Source organism: Camelus ferus, chromosome 4 (assembly GCF_009834535.1).
Source record: "Camelus ferus isolate YT-003-E chromosome 4, BCGSAC_Cfer_1.0, whole genome shotgun sequence".
Classification (NCBI taxonomy): Eukaryota; Metazoa; Chordata; class Mammalia; order Artiodactyla; family Camelidae; genus Camelus; species Camelus ferus.
Window position 1 is genome coordinate 56,682,242 of NC_045699.1, and position 23,667 is coordinate 56,705,908.

The 23,667-nt window shown below is 38.0% G+C and overlaps 1 protein-coding gene across 2 annotated transcripts in view; it reads left to right on the forward strand.

Annotated features, from left to right (window-relative positions):
• The window catches only part of SLC31A1 (solute carrier family 31 member 1), a 39,343-nt gene that overhangs the window by 11,433 nt on the left and 4,243 nt on the right, over positions 1–23,667 (forward strand). For both annotated transcript variants that reach the window (XM_032478215.1, XM_032478216.1), the window contains exons 2-4: positions 21,314–21,467; positions 21,973–22,045; positions 23,282–23,450. In XM_032478215.1, the coding sequence (XP_032334106.1) occupies positions 21,348–21,467; positions 21,973–22,045; positions 23,282–23,450 (362 nt within the window). In that variant the 5' untranslated portion in view covers positions 21,314–21,347. The remainder of the gene's footprint in view (positions 1–21,313; positions 21,468–21,972; positions 22,046–23,281; positions 23,451–23,667) is intronic.

The following is a 23,667-nucleotide window of genomic DNA, read 5'->3' on the forward strand; positions in this document are numbered from 1 at the left end:
GATTCCACCTATGAGTAATATCATATGGTATTTTTATTTCTCTTTCTGGCTTACTTCACTTAGAATGACGATATCCAGGTCCATCTATGTTGCTGCAAATGACATTATTTATTCTTTCTTATGGCTAAATAGTATTCCATTGTATAAATATACCATAACTTGGACATTTAGGTTGTTTCTATGTCTTGGCTATTGTATATAATGCTGCTATGAACTTGGGGTGCATGTATCTCTTCAAATTGGAGTTCCCGTTGGATATATGCCCAGGAGTGGGATTGCTGGATCATATGACAAGTCTATTTTTAGTTTTTTGAGGAATCTCCATACTGTTTTCCATAATGGCTGCAATGGTGATTTTTTTTAATGGTGACATTTTTATGTGTTATTTTTTAAAAATTCTGTTTCTGACACTGAAAATATGTATTAGAATGGCATCTAGGGCTTTTGGAATTTTAACAGAATGCTGAAATGTGGCCTGGAGCTCAGGCTATCTGGGGGCCCATTCTCACTTTACTGAGAGCTATATGGAGGTAGAGCAGCCAAGAAAACTGCAGGTAATAGTTTTAACATAAACTACGCCATAGCACAGTGTAAAGCATGGCAAGAGACAGCTACTCTGGAGGTAGGTAACAACTAGGTTTAGCTCCTCCTGGACAACTTGATGGGCAAGGACTTCATAGACTTGACAGGGCCCTTGGATGGATAACTTGACATTGGTTTACCCTGAATGTAAGGAATATCCACTTGTGCCTCCTGATAGAAATAGGTCTACATTTCTTTCTAAATCTCTCTAAAAACTACAACTCTCTTTCCTTATTTCAGTTTTTTGGGATTGCCCCCAGAAAGCAAAATAGCTAATTTTGTGTTAAGAGGCAGAGACACAAGGTAGTTGGGTGAAAGTACAATGATACAAGTAATAGGCTGCTGGACTTGATGTCAGCATCTGGATTCTAATTGTAGACTGCTGCTAGATGAGTGCCGCGTGACCTTGGCCGGTCAGTTAACCTTGTGTACCTCGATTTTCCAGCTGTAAAATAAGTAGCCATTCTTGTTTAATCCAGGCCTGTCCTTCAAGTGCAGTTAGGTTTAGAAACATAGTACATTGCTGTAGCTCACCAGAAAACCTGAGAACGTGCCAGAAGAGTAAATGAAGTTATTGTTGGACCCAGACTTATGATCATTCAATTGACAAATATTTATTGAATACCAACTTAAAAGGTGCATTAGACTGCACACAGACTAACTTAGGCCTTATAATGCATTCCGTAAACAAGATGTGAGTAGTTTTCTTCAGCCTTATTATTGAACACTCATGGAACATAATAATAGTAACTCGCAGAATAGTAATAATGATTTTATGTGTGTTATATGATCTTTTTTTTTCTCTCAGTATTTGTTCCCATTCATTATCTAATTAGAATCATGTAATAACCCTGAAGAACAAGACAGATGTTACCTCCATGTTCCCCTGAGTTTTAGATAAGGTGCTGAAACTCGGAGATCAAAAGTGGTTCTCAAAGGGATAGGGTGATTCTACCCACCAGGGGACATTTGACAAAGTCTGGAGACATTTGGAATTGTCACAGCTGGGATGGTGCTACTGCCATTTAGTGAGTAAAGGCTAAGGATACTGTTAAACATCCTCCAGTGCACAAGAGAGCTCATACAACCAAGAAATTATTTGGCCCCAAATGTCAATAAAGCCAAGCCTAAGAAACTGACATGGGTGTTTTACCCAAAAGAACACAAAGTGATAGAGCTGAATAAAACAGAATTCAGGTCTTGAACTCAGTCTAGTGTGTTTTCCACTGCCCCTGGAACAGGACATTAAAAACTGAAATCAGATAAATTCTGGATTTATTACTAATGTTTTGTGGAGGTATGAGTGAAAAGTGAGGTTTGTTTATATCATTGTTGAAGATTTCTGTGTACAGATTGTATAATCCAGTAAAAATCTGTTAAGCACTTGTGTGTCTTACAGTCAGCTGTCCATGTCCCACAGAGAGCTTAAGTCTACCTTCATCATATTTTTAAATTTATTGAGCAACTACCAAATTTGAGTCAAATTTGAATCATTTACCAAATATTATTGAAATCTGGACACAGCCCCTTTAGCAGCCTCCATGCACAGTACCATGCCAACCTGAAGAGCCATGGGACTTCAATAGGACATGTCACCAGGATACTCAGTGAGAAATTAGCAGAGCCACGATTTGATTCCTGTGTGACTCCAAACTCATGCTCTTAACAATATTTTGTAAGCTTAACTCTCTCCTACAAAGGGTGGCATGTGACTTAAGAAGCTCTTACAATCCAGAGTAGTCCTTGTAGAATATTCTTCAGTTTTGCTTCTTGAAACATTGTATAACCCAGAAATTAGAAGGTTTGTCTAGTCCTTCTAAAGTTCTAACAGATATCTTTCTGGATTCTGGCTAATTAAAGAATTATGGCCCATAGCTCTGTGAGGATTTTTTTTTTCCATCTACAAATGCCTCACAGAAGAACTTGAGCAGGAAATATTATAGAGAAGAATAAATAAAGGCCAGTTATTCTACACAGCAGTCAAAGTAGTCTATTAAAATATAATCTGATCACATCACTCCCCTGTTTATTACCCCTAAATAGCTTCCAGTTGCCCTTGGAATAAATTTAGTCTCCTTTAAATGACCTATAAGGCCTTCTTAACTGACGCCCCTCTTCAACCTCATCAGCTTCTCTTTCTCTCATTCAGTGTGTTTTATTCATACTGACTTGAATGACCTTGATTCTTTTCTTGCCTCAACAATGCTATTGTCTGCTCTTCTACCCAACTCCAATAATTTATCAGTCTATTTAAATGTTACCTCTTTAGAGAGGGCTTCTCTCTTCTCTCTCCACCTACCCGCTCCACCTAAATTAGTTCTCTCACTGTTATTCTCCTACCACAGTACCATGTTTACTTCATTCATGTTACTTATCACAATTTATAATTATATATACTTATACATATTTATTTGTTTGCATATTTAATGAGGATTTCCTCCTCTAGAGTAAGTTCCACAAAGGCAAGAATCTTGTCTTTTGCACCTGGCTCCTTATAAGTAGATATGAAACCTACATAGATTTGTAAGAATGAAATACTTTTTGAATGAATGAATATTTGTTCAGTGTTCTTCCAGGTGCAGTAAGGAGGTAGAAATTAGTTACTTGCTGTCTGGGAACTTGCTATGTGTACATACGGAATTTTTTATCTTGTATTTTAAGAACTGTAAGTCAAATTTTCCATGAGGAAAAATTGCTAGGGAAATTCAGGAAAGAGAGGAATTTCTTCTGTGAATAATTTAGGAAAACGTCATAAAAGAGATGGTACTTGAACTAAGCCTTCAAGAATTAGCTAGATTGTAAACTCAGAACAGCAAGAACCATATTTTAACTTTATCCTACTTTTAACACATTTCAAGTGCATGATAAATGTTGAATAAATAATGATAGGATTTGCTCATATTCAGAAAATGTGGGGCGGAAGGGTGTTTACAGAGAGTGACAGCCAAAAAGGCATACAAGTGCCAAAGTACTAAGTTTATTCAGGAAAAGGGAGTGGATCAGTTTCAGTGGAATATTTGAATGTGAAGAGGATTAGATTGAGATAAGGCTAGAAGGTAAATAAATCTGCAACAGAGACATAAATGTCAGGTAGTGAACCTCACATAAGTATATCAATATGAGAAGCTGGAGGTGAAGATACTTTGCAGAGAGATTAGTTCCCGGGAGTACAATCTAAAATGCAAATTACAGCTTGAGAAATACATGCAAATGGTATCCGGATACTAGTTTAGCTGGGAGTACTGGTTCTATTTTCAACATCACCACCATGATGCAGGCGCCTATGGAACATCTTCTGTACTTGGCTTGGCTGGAAACAGAGTGTTTGCTTCCTTTTATTTCTGGAAAGAAGCAGCATACTAGCCTGACGAATCCTGAGGGGTGTTGGAACAGTTACTACAGAATGTGTATATTACTGAGGAGCTCCGTGTAATGACTTCTAAGGTCCTTCCAATTCTTAGTGAGATTTCTGTGACCCACAAATTAAGAGACAGAACACTAGGTTTCAGTTTCAGGTGTTCTACCTATAGATGAAGAAATGGCTCTTCCATCTCTTTCCAGGCCTAATTGTTAGAACCAGACTTCTCTCCTTAGCTGGATCAAGAAGAGAAACATGGGGCAAAGGGTATACCTCAGTGGTAACGTGCGTGCTTAGCATGCATGAGGTCCTGGGTTCAATCCCCAGAATTTCCATCTTTTTAAAAAAGATAAATTCTTGACTGCTTTCTTGGGAGGAGGCCAAGATGGTGGACTAGAAGGACGCTTGTAGCTCACCCACAAATATACCAAGACTCACATCCACCAGAGCACCTGCGGAACTCCGACAGAACACCATCCTCTTCAAAAGACAGAGACACCAAAAATCTGGTAGGAAAAAAGGAAAAAAGAAGAAAAGGCAAAACAGAGCGGGACAGGTCCCGCGGGGAGGGAGCGGGCAAAGGAGTACTGGAGCTCGCTCGCTGGGTCTTCCCTCTCCAACAGGGACGGAGGAGAAACCTCCGAGGCTCAGATCTGTACAGAGCAGCCCTTGACCGACAGAACTAAGTTAAACGGGCACAGAGGGTCGCCGCGACACCCAGCCTGAGACGCGGGCTGGCAGCTGGGGGTTGGGCCATGCTGCCCGAGCCGGGCGGAGGACAGGGATGGCTGCACTGAGGCAGCCCCTGGGGACTGCAGGGGGCTGCGTGCCATGGCTGTGGGTGCACAGGGCAGAACAACCTGGGCCCTCCATAAAACAACATGGCTGATGTGCCCTGGGGGGAAGGGTGCATACCCCCATCTCTGAAAACCTGCGGAAAGTTTTGGGGTGAAGAGAGGCGGGGCTCAGGCACAGCTGCCATATCCTCTGGGACTTAGCACCCGGCAGGGGCGGGGTCGAAGCCTGCATCTGCAGCTAAGGACTTAGCAGCCTCAAAGGCCAGAGGGAGACTTGTCTACAGCCTGAGGCAGATAGGATCCTTCCATCCTGATCCCTCAGAGAACTTTCTCCCCCAAGACAAACAAGGAGCTGGGTTTTGGCCCGGAGCAGGGACGGGGCTGTTTCTCGGTCTTCCCCGAGCCCGCCCATGGAGCGCGCAACGGCACACAGCTGCAGAGCTACCAGCGCTGGGAGAGGGCAGGCAGCTCCCCGCCTTTCTGGCAGTAACGCAGCCCCTGACTGCAGTGCTAGGAGGGGGTGCGACCTGCCCTCCTACATGGCCAGTCTGCAACATCTGACTGCAGCATCGGGAGGGGCAGTGACCTGCTCACCCACAGCAAAGGAGAACTGCACCTGACCCAGTGTTGGGAGGGGGCGCGATCTGCATGCCGACAGGCAATGGGAGCAGCACAGACGAAGGCGCCAATGGAGGGCCTCTGGAAACAGTCAGCTGAGCTTCCAGAGCAGGGTGAAGACAGATCTCTTCCCATTAAGAGCACACAGTCTCCAGGAGAACACCCCCCCTTTTTTTAAATCTGTTTTTACCTGTTCTGTTTTCTATTACCCTATTAATTTTTACTTCTTAAACAATTATATATACTCCCAGTTTTAATCCCTTTTAAATTTTTTAAAAATATTTTTATTATTATTATTTTAAAAAATCCACATCATTTCATTTTTATTTCTCTTGGTTTTGATGTCCTGTTATTGATTATACACAGGTTTCAAATACATTTTTCCCTCTTTTCTCCTTTTTTAAAGGTTTTTAAAAGATGTCTCAATCCGATTGCTATTCTGCTTCAACTCGCTCTTCTATTATTCATTATACACTGTTTTCAAACCTCTTTCTCTCCCTTCTTTTATTTATTTATTTATTTTTCACATAAGCAATGTTTACTAGACCCATAATTCAAACCCAGATCTTCTTTTTCAAAAAATTGAAGTATAGTTGATGTACAAATTATACAAGTTACAGGTATACAAATAGTGATTCACTTAAAAATTTTGGGGGGGCAATTAGGTTTTTTTTAACATTTTTTATTGATTTATAATCATTTTACAATGTTGTGTCAAATTCCAGTGTAGAGCACAATTTTTCAGTTATACATGAACATATATATATTCATTGTCACATTTTTTCCTCTGTGAGCTACCATAAGATCTTGTGTGTATTTCCCTGTGCTATACAGTATAATCTTGTTTATCTGTTCTACAATTTTGAAATCCCGTCTATCCCTTTCCACCCTCCGTCCCCTTGGCAACCACAAGTTTGTATTCTATGTCTATGAGTCTATTTCTGTTTTGTATTTATGCTTTGTTTTTTTGTTTTTGTTTTTTAGATCTCCCTTCTTTTAAAATTCTCTCTCTCTCTTTTTTTTTTAAGTGTTATTTCTACATAGGCATTAGATAGATAAATAAATAAACTCCGTAAGGACCACAATAGATAACTGATACTCCATAAACCACAGTGCCAGAGAGGTATGAGAAAGATGAAGAAGCAGAGAGACCATTCCCAATTAAAAGAACAAGAGAAATCCCCTGAAAGAATGATCAATGAAATAGACATCAATAACCTACTAGATCAAGATTTCAAAAAAGGAGTGATTGAAGTACTGAAGGAACTAAAAGAGAGAGTGTTTAGAGATATAAAGTATGTCAAAAATGAAATTGAAGCTATAAAGAAGAGCCAAGTAGAATTGGTAAACTCACTGGCTGAGATGAGAAATGATCTAAAGACTGTGCAAAGCAGACTAGATAATGTAGAGGAACAAATTAGTGACCTAGAAGACAGGGCAACAGAAAGCACCCAATCAGAACAGCTACAAGATAAACAAATAAAAACAAATGAAAATAGCATAAGGGACCTACGGGATAATATAAAGTGTGCCAGTCTTCACATAATAGGGGTCCCAGAAGGGGAAGAAAGATCAAAGGGGATTGAAAAGGTATTGGAAGAAATCATGACTGAAAACTTCCTGAACTTAAAGAAGGAATCAGATATCCAAGTACAGGAAGCTCAGAGGGTCCCAAACAGGAAGAACCCAAATAGACCCACACCAAGACATACCATAATCAAGATGGCCAGAGTCAAGGATAAAGAAATGATCCTAAAGGCAGCAAGAGAAAGCAAAGAGTAAGTTACAAGGGAACCCCCATAAGGCTCTCAGCTGATTTCTCTACACAAACACTACAGGCCAGAAGGGAGTGGCAAGATATATTCAAAGTGAAAAAAAGATGCAGCCTAGGATACTTTATCCAGCAAGGCTATCCTTTAGGATAGAAGGAGACATAAAGAATTTCACAGACAAGAAAAAGCTGCAAGAGTTTAGCAACACTAAACCCATGCTAAAAGAAATTGAAAGGTCTACTCTAAATAGAAAAGCAGCAGGATGCTACAGAAATGAGAAACTCACAACTGGAAAGGTGATAACTCAAATAAACACAAAATTGTAAAAGAAGACATCTAAATCATTGGGAGAGGGAGGCAGGAAAATATAGAATTTTTTTTCTTTCTTTTTAAAATTTTTTGTTCTCGGTAGGATGGGTTTGAGATCATGTTACTATCAGTTTAATAAAAACAGTTATAGTAATGGGCTAATAGACTTACAAAAAAGGATAACCACAAGCCAAAAACTTACAAGGGAGTCACAAAAACTAAATAAAGTCCATGATAATACAAAGGAAAATTACCAAACCACAAAAGGAAGAAGAAAGGAACAAAGAGGAAATACCAAATCAACTGCAAAGATAAGTTCAAAATGGCAATAAACACACATCTATCATTAATTACTGTAAGAGTTAATGGACTAAATGCTCCAGTCAAAAGACATAGAGTGGCAGACTGGATAATAAAGCAAGAACCTTTAATATGCTGCATACAAGAGACCCACTTTAGGGAGAAGGACACATATAGATTGAGAGTGAAAGGATGGAAAAGGATATTCCATGCAGATGGAAAAGCCAAAAAAGCAGGTGTTGCAGTACTGAGTTCAGACAAAATAGACTTTAAAACAAAGGCCATAAAGAAAGACAGAGAAGGACATTTTATAATGATTAAAGGAGTGACACAAGATGAGGATATATTATACTCGTTAATATATATGCACCCAATATAGGAGCACCTAAGTACATAAATCAATTACTAACAGAGATAAAGGGGGATATTGATGGGAATACAATCATAATTGGGGATTTTAACACTGCATTAACGTCACTAGACAGATCTTCCAGACAGAAAATAAATAAGGCAACAGAGAAATTAAATAATACAATAGAAAAATTAGATTTGATGGATATTTTCAGAGCATTACACCCCCAAAAAATAGGATATACATTCTTTTCAAGTGCACATGGAACATTTTCTAGGATTGATCATATACTTGGGCACAAAAGAAACCTCAACAATTTTAAGAAGATGGAAATTATCTCAAGCATCTTTACTGACCACAATGCCATGAAACTAGAAATCAACAACAGAGAAACAAAGGAGAAAAAAAGGAAAGCATGGAGATTAAACAATATGTTATTAAAAAAAACCAATGGGTCAATGAGGAAATCAAAGCTGAAATTAAAAAATACCTTGAGACAAATGAAAATGAAAACACAACCACACAAAATTTATGGGACACAGCAAAGGCAGTGCTAAGAGGGAAGTTTATAGCGATACAGGCCTTCCTCAAAAAAGAACAATCTCAAATAAACGATTTAACCCACCAGCTGAAAGAACTAGAAAAAGAAGAACAAAAAAACCCAAAAGGCAGCAGAAGGAAGGAAATTATAAAGATTAGGGAGGAAACAAATAAGATGGAGATTTAAAAAACCATAGAAAGAGTCAATCAAACCAAAAGCTGGTTTTTTGAAAAAGTAAATAAAATCGACAAATCTCTGGCCAAACTCACAAAGAAGAAAAAAGAGCACAAATTAGCAAAATAAGAAAGGAAAATGGAGAAATTACAACAAATAAAATAGAAATACAGAATATCATATAAGAATATTATGAAAGACTATATGGAACCAATTTGGATAACCTAGAGGAGATGGACAAGTTTCTGGAAACATACTGTCCACCAAGACTGAATCAAGAAGAATCTGAACACTTGAACAATCCGATCACTAGAAAGGAAATAGAAATAGCAATTAAAAACCTCCCTACAAATAAAAGTCCAGGACCGGACGGCTTCACCGGGGAATTCTACCAAACATATAAAGAAGAACTCATACCAGTCCTTCTCAAACTCTTCCAGACGATTGAAAAGGAGGGAATACTCCCAAACTCATTCTATGAAGCCACCATCACCCTGATACCAAAACCAGGCAAAGACACTACAAAAAAAAGAGAATTATAGGCCAATATCACTGATGAACATAGACGCCAAAATCCTCACCAAAATTTTAGCAAATAGAATCCAACAACACATAAAAAAGATTATACATCATGACCAAGTGGGGTTCATCCCAGGGACACAAGGCTGGTTCAACATACGCAAATCAATCAATGTAATACATCACATCAACAAGAGAAAGGACAAAAACCACATGATCATCTCAATTGATGCAGAAAAAGCATTTGATAAAATTCAACACCCATTTATGATAAAAACTCTCGCCAAAGTGGGTATAGAGGGGACATATCTCAACATAATAAAAGCTATATATGACAAACCTACAGCCAGCATAGTACTCAACGGTGAAAAACTCAAAAGCTTCCCACTAAAATCTGGGACAAGACAAGGATGCCCACTATCACCACTCCTATTCAACATAGTCCTGGAAGTCCTAGCCACAGCAGTCAGGCAAGAGAAAGAAATAAAAGGGATCCAAATTGGAAAAGAAGAGGTAAAAGTGTCACTATATGCCTATGACATGATACTATATATAGAAAACCCTAAAAGGTCCACACAAAAACTACTAGAATTCAGCAAGGTAGCAGGTTACAAGATTAACGTTTAAAAGTTAGTTGCATTTCTTTACACTAACGATGAATCAACAGAAAAAGAAAGTAAAGAAACAATCCCCTTTAAAATAGCACCCAAAGTAATAAAATATCTAGGAATAAATCTAACCAAGGAGGTGAAAGAATTATACACAGAAAACTATAAACCATTGATGAAGGAAATTAAAGAAGACTTTAAAAAATGGAAAGATATCCCATGCTCTTGGATTGGAAGAATCAATAGTGTTAAAATGGTCACACTGACCAAGGCAATCTGCAGATTTAATGCAATCTCTATCAAATTACCCAGGACATATTTCACAGAACTAGAACAAATCATAATAAAATTTATATGGAACCATTAAAGACCTAGAATTGCCAAAGCATTACTGAAGAAAAAGAAAGAGGCTGGAGGAATAACTCTCCCAGACTTCAGACAATACTATAGAGCCACAGTCATCAAGACAGCATGGTATTGATACAAAAACAGACATATAGACCAATGGAACAGAACAGAGAGCCCAGAAATGAACCCATAAACTTTTGGTCAACTAATCTTCGACAAAAGAGGCAAGAATATACAATGGAATAAAGACAGTCTCTTCAGCAAATGGTGTTGGGAAAACTGGACAGCAGCATGTAAAACAATGAAGCTAGAACACTCCCTTACACCATAGACAAAAATCAACTCAAAATGGATCAAAGACTTAAACATAAGACAAGATACAATAAACCTCCTAGAAGAAAATACAGGCAAAACTTTATCTGACATACATCTCAAAAATGTTCTCCTAGAACAGTCTACTCAAGCAATAGAAATAAAAGCAAGAATAAACAAATGGGACCTAATGAAATTTACAAGCTTCTGCACAGCAAAGGAAACCATAAGTAAAAACAAAAAGACAACCTACGGGATGGGAGAAAATTTTTGCAAATGAAACCGACAAAGGCTTGATCTCCAGAATATATAAGCAGCTCATACGACTTAATAAGAAACAACCAAACAACCCAATCCAAAAATGGGCAAAAGACCTAAACAAGCAGTTCTCCAAGTAAGACATACAAATGATCAATAGGCACATGAGAAAATGTTCAATATCACTAGTTATCAGAGAAATGCAAATCACAACTACAATGAGGTATCACCTCACACCAGTCAGAATGGCCATCATTCAAAAATCCACAAATAACAAGTGCTGGAGAGGCTGTGGAGAAAGGGGAACCCTCCTACACTGCTGGTGGGAATGCAGTTTGGTGCAGCCACTGTGGAAAACAGTATGGAGATTCCTCAAAAGACTAGGAATAGACTTACTGTATGACCCAGGAATCCCGCTCCTGGGCATATATCCAGAAGGAACCCTACTTCAGGATGACACCTGCACCCCAGTGTTCATAGCAGCACTATTTACAATAGCCAAGACATGGAGACAGCCTAAATGTCCATCAACAGATGACTGGATAAAGAAGAAGTCGTATATTTATACAATGGAATACTATTCAGCCATAAAAACCGACAACATAATGCCATTTCCAGCAACATGGATGCTCCTGGAGAATGTCATTCTAAGTGAAGTAAGCCAGAAAAAGAAAGAAAAATACCATATGAGACTGCTCAAATGTGGAATCTAAAAAAAAAAAAACAATGCAAAGCATAAATACAAAACAGAAATAGACTCATAGACATAGAATACAAACTTGTGGTTGCCAAGGGGGCAGAGGGTGGGAAGGGATAGACTGGGATTTCAAAATTGTAGAATAGATAAACAAGATTATACTGTATAGCACAGGGAAATATACACAAGATCTTATGGTAGCTCATGGAGGAAAAAATGTGACAATAAATATATATATGTTCATGTGTAACTGAAAAATTGTGCTCTACACTGGAATTTGACACAACATTGTAAAATGATTATAAATCAATAAAAAAAGTTAAAAAAAAGATAAATTCTTAAATAAATAAATAAACCTAATTACCTCCTCCCCAAAACAAAACAGAATAAAAACAACAAACAAACAAAAAAAAAAGAAAGGAGAAGCATCCAAGAGGAGTTCATTAAATGTCTACAGTTGGTGAAGATTAGAAGGAAGTTTGGAAAATACTCTGTTCAACTGTTTCTCCTACCTTTTCTTAATACTGTCCTATCAGCGTGACATCAGAAATAGGCACAGATTGAAAAAAGCATAAAAAAAACATTTCAGGGTATTTTGTGAGACCTAGTTCCAATGGAGTTATTAGGAAGGGCACATTGTGCTATGAATGTTCAGAGGTGTTTAGTTCTAAGACCTTGCAAGAGGAGGAGGATTTGTTGCATTAGAGACTGTAAGGACGGGCATTGCAGACTAAAGAAACAACCTTAGCAAAGGTAACACAGAGAAAAGTGTGGGGTATGAGGAACAATAGAAACTTTGGCTATTGGACTTGTTTGGTTGGAACACAAGGTACATGTAGGCAGAAAGGTAGGTTGGGGCCTCTGTTTTAGAGGTCTGTGATCTTAGAACAAGGAGGTTAATAGACAATGGAGAGATTGGTAGGTGGTGGACTTCTGGGGGCAGATAAGTAGAGCCATGCCTTAGGTAGATTAATTTATCATTGTTGTATCATATCGGATGAACAGAGGGCAGGAGTACCATGAGAAAAACTTGTGTTTGTAATAGAGCTGGAGGGGGAAGGGTATAGCTCAATTGGTAGAGCTCGTGCTCAGCACCCAAGAGATCCCGGGTTCAATCCCCGGTACCTCCTGCATGCAGAACTCAATGAATAAACCATATTACCTCCCCTTCAGTAATAGAGCTGGAGATGGTAAAAACTAGAGACAGGCTGAGTGAATCTTCTAGTTTATTTGGGATTAGGAAAAGGGACCAAAACTGTGATATTTATGGATACAAAATTGACCGTGGATGAATAGTAAGGCAGGTTTAACAAAATAATCGCTGGGCCAGGAGTGGGGATACACAGGTTCTTCGCAAGGTGCCTCCATAGCTTTCTAGAATAACATCTAACTGGTTGCTTAAGCTCTCTGTGCCTTGGTTGCTCTGAACCAAGAAGAGTGATTGTGAAGGTAGGAGAAGATAACGGAGTTGGATTTATAGGAAGGAAATGCCATTGTTTCATACCGTGTCATTTGCTCAGGTTCCACGTGCTTATTCATTTGGTAGATGTACAGAGTAAAAAGGGTTTTAAGTTGATCTGATCTTACAGCTTGCTCTGTTTTCCCTACTGTCCTTTTATGTGGCACTTGTCCAGGTTTAGTGCCCTAGAGACTTAGTTTATATAAGGGATCTGGGTTTGGTGTTTCAGACTACGTAAAAGTCAACAGGAGTATATTCTCTTCCTTTCTTCCACTTCTATAAACAGGCGTGAGTTTTATTTACAATCCCCTTGCATTTGTCATAAAACAAATATTTTACAAAAGTACCTATGAAGGCATATTAGGTCAGAAAATGTTAGATTCTCCCAAGAGCTTTGTGGTCTCATACATTAGGCTCCTATGAAATGAACAGGTATAAAACTAGATGAAGTCACAACACTCTTCCAACTCTTAAGAAGTTCAACCGGTTTATGTTGCTTCTATATTGACTGTGTTTTGCTACTTCTTGATACAGAGCTACTGAATAATTTCTAAGTATATTCATCAAATACTATTATATAGCATTTCAGACTCACCGAGGTGATGGAGAAGATACTGAGGTTTGCATTGTATCATTAACAGATTTAGAAAATAATTTTTTATGCCTAAGTTGCACGGGGAGAATGGAGAGAAAAGCAGTTTATTTCAGGAAACACTTAACCATAATCAACCACTGTGTGGAGGGTATTAGAAAATGCAGGAGATTCATGGAAAAATAAGAGTCCCCATAGAACTTAACAATCTAATAGTAAGGATAGGCTTAGGGAAACATTCTGTTCTGGAAACTGAACTGAAAAAAAGTAGAATTAAGTTTTAGCTCTGAGCGGAACTTTATCAGTCATTTCATTCAGTGTTTATAGTTAAGGAAAATGAAACTCTAAAATATCAAAGACTTGCCTAATACAGTATTTATCACCCTATCTCTTTCACACTGAAATTAGCTCTCGTTCCTTTATATTTTGTTGCTTATTTTGTAATTGCATGGTCCATTCATGTTTGCCTGGAAGGCATAGGGGATCTAGAGATTAGACACTGGGCGTAAAAATTAAGTTTGTCCTTATCATACTTTCTCTAGAAAATGCTAGCCCTTCATTATCATATAGCTGTATAATTCTCCACGTAATCAGTTCCTCCAGGATCTGTCTTACCCAAACAGATTTCTTATCTCCTTTGCCCAGCCTGAGCTGCTTAATATGGTGCAGTGGAGATACGGAAAGATAAAAGTTGTGATAGAAGGGGGAGACCTTGAACCAGTATCTGTAAACAAAGCCTTTCCACGTCTTTCTCTGATTAGAATCAAATCACAGGTTTGCTTTCTGTCTTTTCCTTTGCTTATCTAACGGATAGTTAGAATGAGATTCTTGGGGCAGCTCCTGAGTTATCACTTTTTACTAAAATAAATATTCTTAGTCAAGGACTTCTAAGCGAAAGAGCTACTCCACACAACATTGTAAAATGACTATAACTCATTGAAAAAAAGTTTAAAAAAAAAAAAAGAGCTACTCCCACTAATTCACAGCTGCTCTTTTTATTCTTCTAAACACTTGTCAGTCCATGTAATGTTTCTTGTTTGCCTAGATCATTGGCCACTCATAAATGAAGGCCCTTTAAGGTTTAAGTGTAACTGAAGTAGTTTGCTCCTTTATGTCTCTGGCTTGCGTCGGTTGCCTTCTTTGCACCCCACTAGTCTGATGCGTGAGTAACACAGCTACACGGACTGCTGTTACTTGATGCTGTTACTTGAATATGTAGCCTCTGCCTAGTTTGGTTTCTTTCCATGAAAAATGCTTTCAAGGAATCCTACAACTGATTCCTCATCTTTGCTATGGTTACTTCTCTTGTCTGATCACAGTCCTTTGTTCTTTTGTTCCCTTAAGATCATTATTACTGAGACCTATTCAAGGGCAAGCGTTATGGCCAAGCTTAGATCACAAAATGGCTTAGGCCTAAAATGGCTTCTCTTAGTCAAAAAGCTATATCTGGTTCTTTTCCTCTGGGAACCCCCCACACTATCTGCTTACAGTAGGGCTTTGGCATATGGTAAAGAAAGAAAAAATAACATTGAATTCTGCAGGTAATTACTAAATTAATTCTTTGCCAGTTTTGTCAACTTCCTCCTTATCTCAGCCCAACCACTGACATGAAGAAAAGTAAGTGAGAATTTGTTGCTATTGTAGATGACCCCTGGGAGTTATTTTTATTATCAACAAAGGCAAAAAGTTAGAAGGGAAAATGGTAGCCTTAGTTTTATTGAAGGATTTTTTAAAAGATAAAATCTAAGATTTCTTTCTTTATTTTTTGGTGGTAGTGATAGTGATGGTGGATTTGGGGCAATTATTTTCCTGAGTTCTATCTTTATAAACCTACTATTGTAGCAAGTGCCCTGTCAACTCCCATCACCTGCCATATTTGATCTGGGGGTAACTCTGTATGTGTGTGTATGTGTGATTTTAAGGTCTTTTACATTTCTTTATTTCTTATTGGCCTGACCTAGTTTCTCTCTACCTCTACTGCCTCATTTTCCTTAACTGTGTTTAGTACACTGATATGGCAGAACTTTGAGGGTCCTAAGTTTTTGCCAGTTCTGGCTAGAACCTGGGTAAACCTATGATTTATTCAAGCCTAATAACCTTTGTAAATAAAATTGGTATAATTAAGTACCCTTATGATTACTGCACCTCAAGGAGGACACAAGCCAAGGAAGGGCAGCTAAAATACCCAAATTATCGTGTGGTGACGTTCACACAATTATGACCACATTTCTGCCAGTTAATTTGGAGTAAGAATGTGAGGCCAGGGTCTACGGGGTGAGTGAAACAGTATCATAGTCTTCAAGGGGAAGGGTCTTCCCCATATATATTCATCAAATTGCATTTCTCCTCCCTGGGAACTACTACATTTAAAAAAAAACAACTCCAGTATATTGAGCTGAAATGCCATGTTCTGAAGAGCACATAGGCCCTATTTATTATTGCATTAGATCAAGGTTTCCCCTTTACTCCTACTTCTCCTTTACCACCTCCTTCCCCCAAAGAACAACGTAAGTGCAGAATTCGTAAAACTGTCAAGAGAATTTCAGAGTTCACCTATAAGGGCACTTGAAACAAAGCCAGAGCCATTTCTCAGAATATCTGCTGACCCAATACAGGTCATCAAGAGGCAGGATTATTCCAGTTAAACTTATTGCGTGATCACATGAACATAGTCCGTAAGCACAAATCCCTGTTTATGATAGTATGCTGTCTTTGACCTTGAATTTCCTCTGTCTGTACTTGCCAAAACTTATGTCACCAGTCGTAAATAATGACTGGAGAAAGCAGAAGAGTGACCAGATAGATTTCCCTTTGTTTAATGTTTTTACAAATCTAAAAAGGAACATGACCCTAATCATTTTAAGAATAAAAACTTTCTTCCTTATCATGGAAGTCAGGAAAGACTAGCAGTAGTCTCCAAAAGAATTACCTGAGGCTCCAGATTACCTCTGTCTGAGCTGGAGGAGAGGGGCCTTGTGACCTCTTCTGTGTAGTCTTTCTGTGGGGTCTAATCTCCACAATCCCTATGGATTACTGTTTCTCATTCATCATTGTGCAATACCAGGAAAATAAAAGAGAATTAAAAGGTTAGACTAAACCTATTAGAAGTAAAGTCAGTGCCGAGACTCAGAATGGGCATCAGAATTTAGCCTTCTGTCTAATTCCCCAACTTGTCTCCATAAATCCATATTTACTTTGCTAGAGATGCTAGATTTTGCAAATAATCTGGTCCTCTGATTAAGCTTTACAGTGTATGTGTTTGGGGGGGTTGGGGGGCAGGAATAGGGGAAACTTCTTTTTTGATGATCATCAGAAGTAGACTAAAAAGAATTAGACCCTTGAATACAAGTTTTGAAGCCTATTTTTATAAATACTGCACCATACTTATTAAATGAAGGAAAGGGGAAAACAGAAAGAAATGCAAAGCTATGTGACACTCAGTGTAGAATGTCATTTCATTTTCCATATCTAATTGTATTCAGGGCAATAGAAACAAGGTGGCATATAGCCAGTTTCAGGCACCCAGCTGAAAATGAATAAGATAAATGTTGCCTAGAAACTGAATAGTGTAAAGCCTTCCTGAGAAATAAACTTCTCACTAATTTTATTGGAACTAAGTTCTGTAGAAACTCTTGACTTTTTTTTTTTATAGCCAGTTCCTAAACCATTTCTCTTCTGTTTCCTTAAAGATCTAAGAAGTTTCCTGCTAGAAGGAGGAGCTATTATGAACTACCCACACGAGTGTTAATAGTCATTTTGTGGTCTCAGTTAGGAGATAGGATAGGCAGAAAGGGGCTTGAAAGTGGTCTTGGCTAGAATACTCTGCAGGAGAGAAGCTAACAGAAAGCTGACATTTTGATAAATGTTTTCTCCCACAAAACTCATTCATTGGATTTTCCCTATCTTAGGTATTTTATCCCCTCATATTCCATGATAATAGCTACCATTTGTCAGGCACTTGGCTAGATGCTTAAGTCTGTTCTCTGATTGCTTTCTCCCAGCAGCCCTCCAAATTCTACTGCCTGGAAACCAGTTCCAGAGAGGCTAAGTAACTTTCCCAGGTTATACAATCAGAGCACCTTCCAAATTCTTTGACAGGTATTTTCCAACTATGTAGTTGAACTCTTCACTCCATTAGCTAATGCAAAGGTACTTCTCCAGTGTGGGTCCCTCTTGAATTCTGTTAGAGATAGTTTGCCTGCATTGGCAAAAATGTAAATGAAAGAACAGTATTCTAATCTTCCCACCTACTTATGAACCCAACTTGATGAGTAAAATACTATAGATGGATTTTATTACAGATTGAATGCTAGGAATGCTAAGGTTTTGTTGTTGTTGTTGTTGTTGTTGTTGTTGTTTGTTAGTTTGTTTTTCAGTTCTATCCTTGAGCTATATATTCAGATTTTTTTTAAGTACTCTTCTTTAGAAATAACTTGTTAATTTGATAAAGTGGAAGAATAAGAAGAAAAGTAAACAGCAGGGGTTTTAAACAAGAACAGGAGTGTTAGCCTGGAATTAACATATGCAGATAAATTTTCCTAAAACCAGAAATCTAGTGAATAGATAAACACAAAAATTTTGCTAAGGTTCCACCTATCACTCATTACTAACTCTTCCACAAGTTCCATTGATTGTAATCGCTTTACAAATCAAGAAACTTGATTCCATAAAAGTACAGTACAGTGACTTTGTGGACTTTGAATCGAGTTTTTAGAAAGAGACAGTGGGAAGGAGCTAAATTAGAGAAAATAGTTGTTGGAGAACAAGTAGTTAAAGTTGGCTGTGGAGTTTAGAGAAACTTGAATAAACCAAAGATGAAACAGCACAGCTCCTGATTAAACCATTTTCTTCAGATTACAAGTTAAGACAGCAAATGGTATTGCTGTGTCACTGTTCTTTGCTTTATTCTTACTTCAGTACCCATTTTTATTCTGCAAGAAGCTGAGCTAAGATCTTAGATTAAAGCTATTTGAAGGCAATAGACTAACACTAACCGACTGCCAGTTTACCTCCTGTAAACAGAATTTCTCTTCTAGAGAAAATGGGTTGTGTGTTTGCTATAGAAGATGAGTTATCCAAATACATATGGCTGGCACATCACTGAAAAGCCAAATAGGAAGAGAAAAGAACATAACTTTTATTTATTATGCCTTAATAGTAAATTTCTAAGTTTTTCCTTTTTTGATGTCATTTGAATTTGGCATATTCCCCCTGGGATCTTTTCTAGACCAAGGCTTTCAGTGAGCATAAGGACTTGCCAGGATTGGTTTGAGTTTGTGCCTACAGTGTATGTTATATGTTAATTTCCACCATATTTGTACCTTCCAGTTCATATTCCACTAGGCAAGCCTTGCACAGGACTCCATTATAAGAAACCCTTTGTCCATGGACAATGAAAAGAAGTAGATTCTATTCTTGCTGTGTTTCCTAGTATATTTGAAATGTATCCTATAAGATGACACTTCAAAGCAAGTGCATACTTTGAAAGGTGTTTTTGAGATTTGGATATATGAATTATTGGATCATTGACATCTCTGAAGAGATTTGATCCCGTATCTTCATTGAACAGGTGGCTCTAGTTGGTAATGAGGTTTGGTGCCTGAACAATCATGAACTTGTGGGTCTTCAAAAAAAAACCTGTTCATGGGAAAAATATGTAAAAGTCCATCAAGGAAATCAAGGATACAAATCTTAAGTAGTTTGTAGTGCTGTGTTCTTGCTGTTTAAACTGTCTTTTGCACTTCAACTTATGCCCCCAAATGAAAATGAAGACTATTCAGTTTCCTCTTCTATCTTTTTACCTCCATGAGGAAAGACTCTATGTCTGGTTCGTCTCTGTATGTCCCTCAGTCTCTTACACCACAAGGCACTCCTCACATAGTCACTGACTCAGTGGCCAGGACTCATGCTGACAACATGAAATGAAATTATCCTTTATGGTTTTCTTATGCTATAATCACTTTCTAGACTCTTATTAAAAGAGAAAAAAAAATCTGTGACTTCTACTTCAGTCTCTTTATGAGGATGTGTTATCAGCTTTCCTGACAGGCAGAAGTCTTTTTAATCTTATTTCACTTCATTTGCTTAGTTCAAAATCATAATTTATGATCACCCAGAGACCAGTGATCTCTTCATCCTACCATGTTTCTTTGTCTGAAAACTGCTGTGCACTTACCATTTGTTCCATCATTGAAACTTTGTGTGTGCTCTCATTGATTATTTTTGTGTATTCTTTTTTGTTTTGTTTTGTTTCACAATAAAAATTTTATGGACAAAGATTTTAACTATATATCTCTGTACCTCCAATCTAATCCCTTTATGGCAATGATATTAATAGCATTAGCTTGTCATGCTCCGTAATTATGAAGTAATATAGTGTCTGCCATCAAAGTTATTTATATTCAGAGTTGAACTTTGATTATCCGTACTGAGGTTTTGCCTTGTCCATTGCTGGAAATAAGAATCTCTTTCTTAAGCTTGCTTAAGCATAGAATCAAGGGATGGGAGTTGAAGAGAGGAAAATAGATGGCTAAATATTTGTGCCTTTGATTAGACATACATGACTCCCTGAGTCTATGTAAATTTCCTATCTAAAGTATGCTTCTTGTCAGTCTCTTAGTAATGCTGCCATATTACCCTGTTTATTTCCTTTGCAGCCCTAGTTACCACCATGAAACTGTTCTATTTATTGTTTTTCTTTCCATCAGGTACTTGTTTGTCTTATTCACTACTGAATTACTAGAGCTTAGCTCAGAGTTTGGCACATAGTAAGAGCTTGATAAATATTTATTGATTGGATTAAAGAGAGGCACACTCAGGCTTGTGAACATAAATAACTACTTGGCATTTCGAAAGCACTCTTTCCCTCACAAACTGGAGTTGAGGGACACAAAGAGAACCCACCAACAGCTCCCTCTCTACCCTCTCCAACTCCCCACCCCGACTACAGGAGTTTTTGCTCCTTGGTTTATGTCTCGGACGGACATTTGCAGTAAAGCAGTGAAGAGGTGGTAAAGACACAAGACTGAATATGCAGTTGTCTGGACTTAATTTAATATAGAATATCCAATTTATACCTTGCTTTCAGTGTTCTCAGCTCTAATGCTCTGCTAGGATTGTAATTTTATCAAATTCTGAGCACACTGCTTGCCTAGGGCAGCGGTAGACCTTTTCTTCCAATTTAAATTAGCTGAAGGCTGGTTGTCCCATATGTGAAAGCGTATTCTTAATATCCTGATTGAACACAGGCCATCCAGTTAGGTGAATTATCTTGAAATACTTGCTTTTTATCTACTGACATTTATGATTAGAAAACCTTAGAGCAGTTAAATTTCATTAATGGCATCAATTTGTCTGTTACTACAAATTGTTTCCTGAAACCCAAAGAAGCTACTTTTCTTTTCCTTATTTCAAATTTAAATTTGTACATTGATTATATCTAGTAAAGAAATGATTCTGCAGAATAAGGGTTAGGTTTCTGAAATCCTACATACAAATCCCTTCTGCCACAACCTCCAAATGTGGTCCTTAATAGCACAGTTTCTTCTCTCTCGATCTATAGATTGTAAAAAGTAATTCTGAGTAAAGATGCTCGGAGGGCATTTAGTCATTGGCAGAAATCCCACGTAGGCAAAGTATTTATCAAGAATCAAAATTTTACTTTAAAAAAAAAGCTTTCATATCCTTGAATTATTATATATAATTCTTTTTCTTAAAGGAATCTACTGCTGACTCAACTTCTCCTGGAAAAAATGGACCATTCCCACCATATGGGGATGAGCACTATGGACCACAACAGTACCATGTCACCTTCTCACCATCACACGACAACCTCAGCCTCCCACTCCCATGATCACATGATGATGATGATGGTAAGTGCCACAGGAGAAGCAGCGTAGGCCCTTTCCCACCCATTTGAGTAACAGAGATAATCGAAGTTTAGGACTGGAAGGTTATCATCTTTAAAAATCAATTTACCAATGAGGAAAAACACTAAGGCCGACCTAGACAAGTCAAGTGATTTGTTCAAGGTCATGTGGCAGGTTCATTTCGGAGCCACACCAGAACCAAGATTTCTGTGCTTCTTTCTTCAGTATTCCTTTCTTTGAAAATTGACCCTTTTCTGAATGAAGTTCTGGTCTTTCTACTTTGTGTAGAAAAGAGAAACAGACAAAAGTTGATGGTGGGGGCAAAGGAAAGTACTTGTGGAGAATGCCTGTAGTAGTAATACTAAAATGAGGAAGAAAGCCTCCCACTTCGATGAGTGTCTCTTATTATCCAGATCTGCTGCTTTTAAATGTTCTAAGCTTCTTGACCTGAAATTCTCATTTAGAATCTTCACTTGTTTCTAATTGACTTGTTTTGATTTCCTGGCAGCCCATGACCTTCTACTTTGGCTTTAAGAATGTGGAACTCTTGTTTTCTGGTTTGGTGATCAATACAGCTGGAGGTGAGTAAGCCATCAGGTGGTGTTTGAAGGTGATACAGACCTGCGAGCCAGTGACAAACAACCTGGAAACCCAGCACCTCTTTCTGCCATAATTACTGAATCATTATAGTTATGATCCTAACCATCTTGCTTCCTATTTCCTACCTGGAAGGTGAGGATACACAATGTTTCATTGGGCCCTACAGTAAACCTCCCTTAAATATCATGTGTATGTTTTAGAGTTTCTGAAATGTAATTTAGATACCAGATAGGAGTCTTTTGCAATCCATTTCCTTTCATCCTTTTCCAAAGTGTTTCCTTGTTTGATTAAGTTATCAGTCCTGGATATAAGAATATAAAAGACATAAGAGGCATTTTATATTCATAACCACAAAATAACCCTAGCTTAAAAACTATTAATCTAGCACAGTTCTTCCACTATACAGATAAATTAAGCCTCAAATAATGAAATGATTAGCCCTACTCACATAGAGTTAGTATGTCAGAGCTAGGACAAGGACCTAGACCTTCCATTCCTGCCTAGTCCAGTGCTCTTTCTAGCTTACCAGACTGGTCTACATCATTCCTGATTCTTGGCATGACCTGTCTTAGAGTCAGTCCTAGTTTTGGGGATAGCTAGTTACCCATTTTTTGTGTGTCTGTCATGTTGGGTTGGTGTGCCTTAAATTCAGATTACACTACTGCAGTAGTTAGATGGACCACTTTAGATACAAGATAAGTCTTTGGATCCACAAAACCAATTTGTTTTGGTTAGCAGGGAAGTGTTTAATTTAGGTAGTATGTTAAAATCAGTTTTGAATACATTCATATTGTTACTAACTCTTCACAGTGTGGAAGGCTTAGAATTGAAATGCCTATTCAAGGAATCGAGTCTGCACTTAAAGATAAGTTGTTTCATTCATTCCTCTTTTGCATATTCTACATTGTGCATTTCAGTGTAACAAGTTAATTTAATGACATCAAGCAGCCAAACCAAAAGGTTATTGTTGTTCAGATGATTTTTTTTTTTTTTGGTATCTTTATCAGAAAATGAGTATGTTCTTCAGTTGAGGCAATGGTTTTCATTAACACATCTTAGCTCTTCTCTTGCCTCTGTACAAGTGAAGAGGTTACAATATAATATATTTAGAAATTGAGAGTAGCAGTTTTCCTATGTTGCCTTTCTAGCTTGAAAAGCACACCAGCTAAGGATTTTGCATGTTTGACATAACCACCATCTTTTCCCTCCCTACTTAGAAATGGCTGGAGCTTTTGTGGCCGTATTTTTACTAGCAATGTTCTATGAAGGACTCAAGATAGCCCGAGAGAGCCTCCTGCGCAAGTCGCAAGTCAGCATTCGGTACAATTCCATGCCTGTCCCAGGACCAAACGGAACGATCCTTATGGAGACACACAAAACTGTTGGGTAAGAAGACTAAACAAATCCAGGTGGAAGTCCTGGAGAGCTGGATTAGTTATATAGCAAAGCAGCTATTTTGTTAGCAACAGCCCCCTTCTGGAGTTAGTGATTCCATATGGCCTTGATCTGATCAAAACTGTCTTTGGAGGCTTGAGGTTGTGGATCATTAGGAGGCCAAAGAAGGAACGATAGGAATCCTCTGCAAACATGATTGTTTATTCTA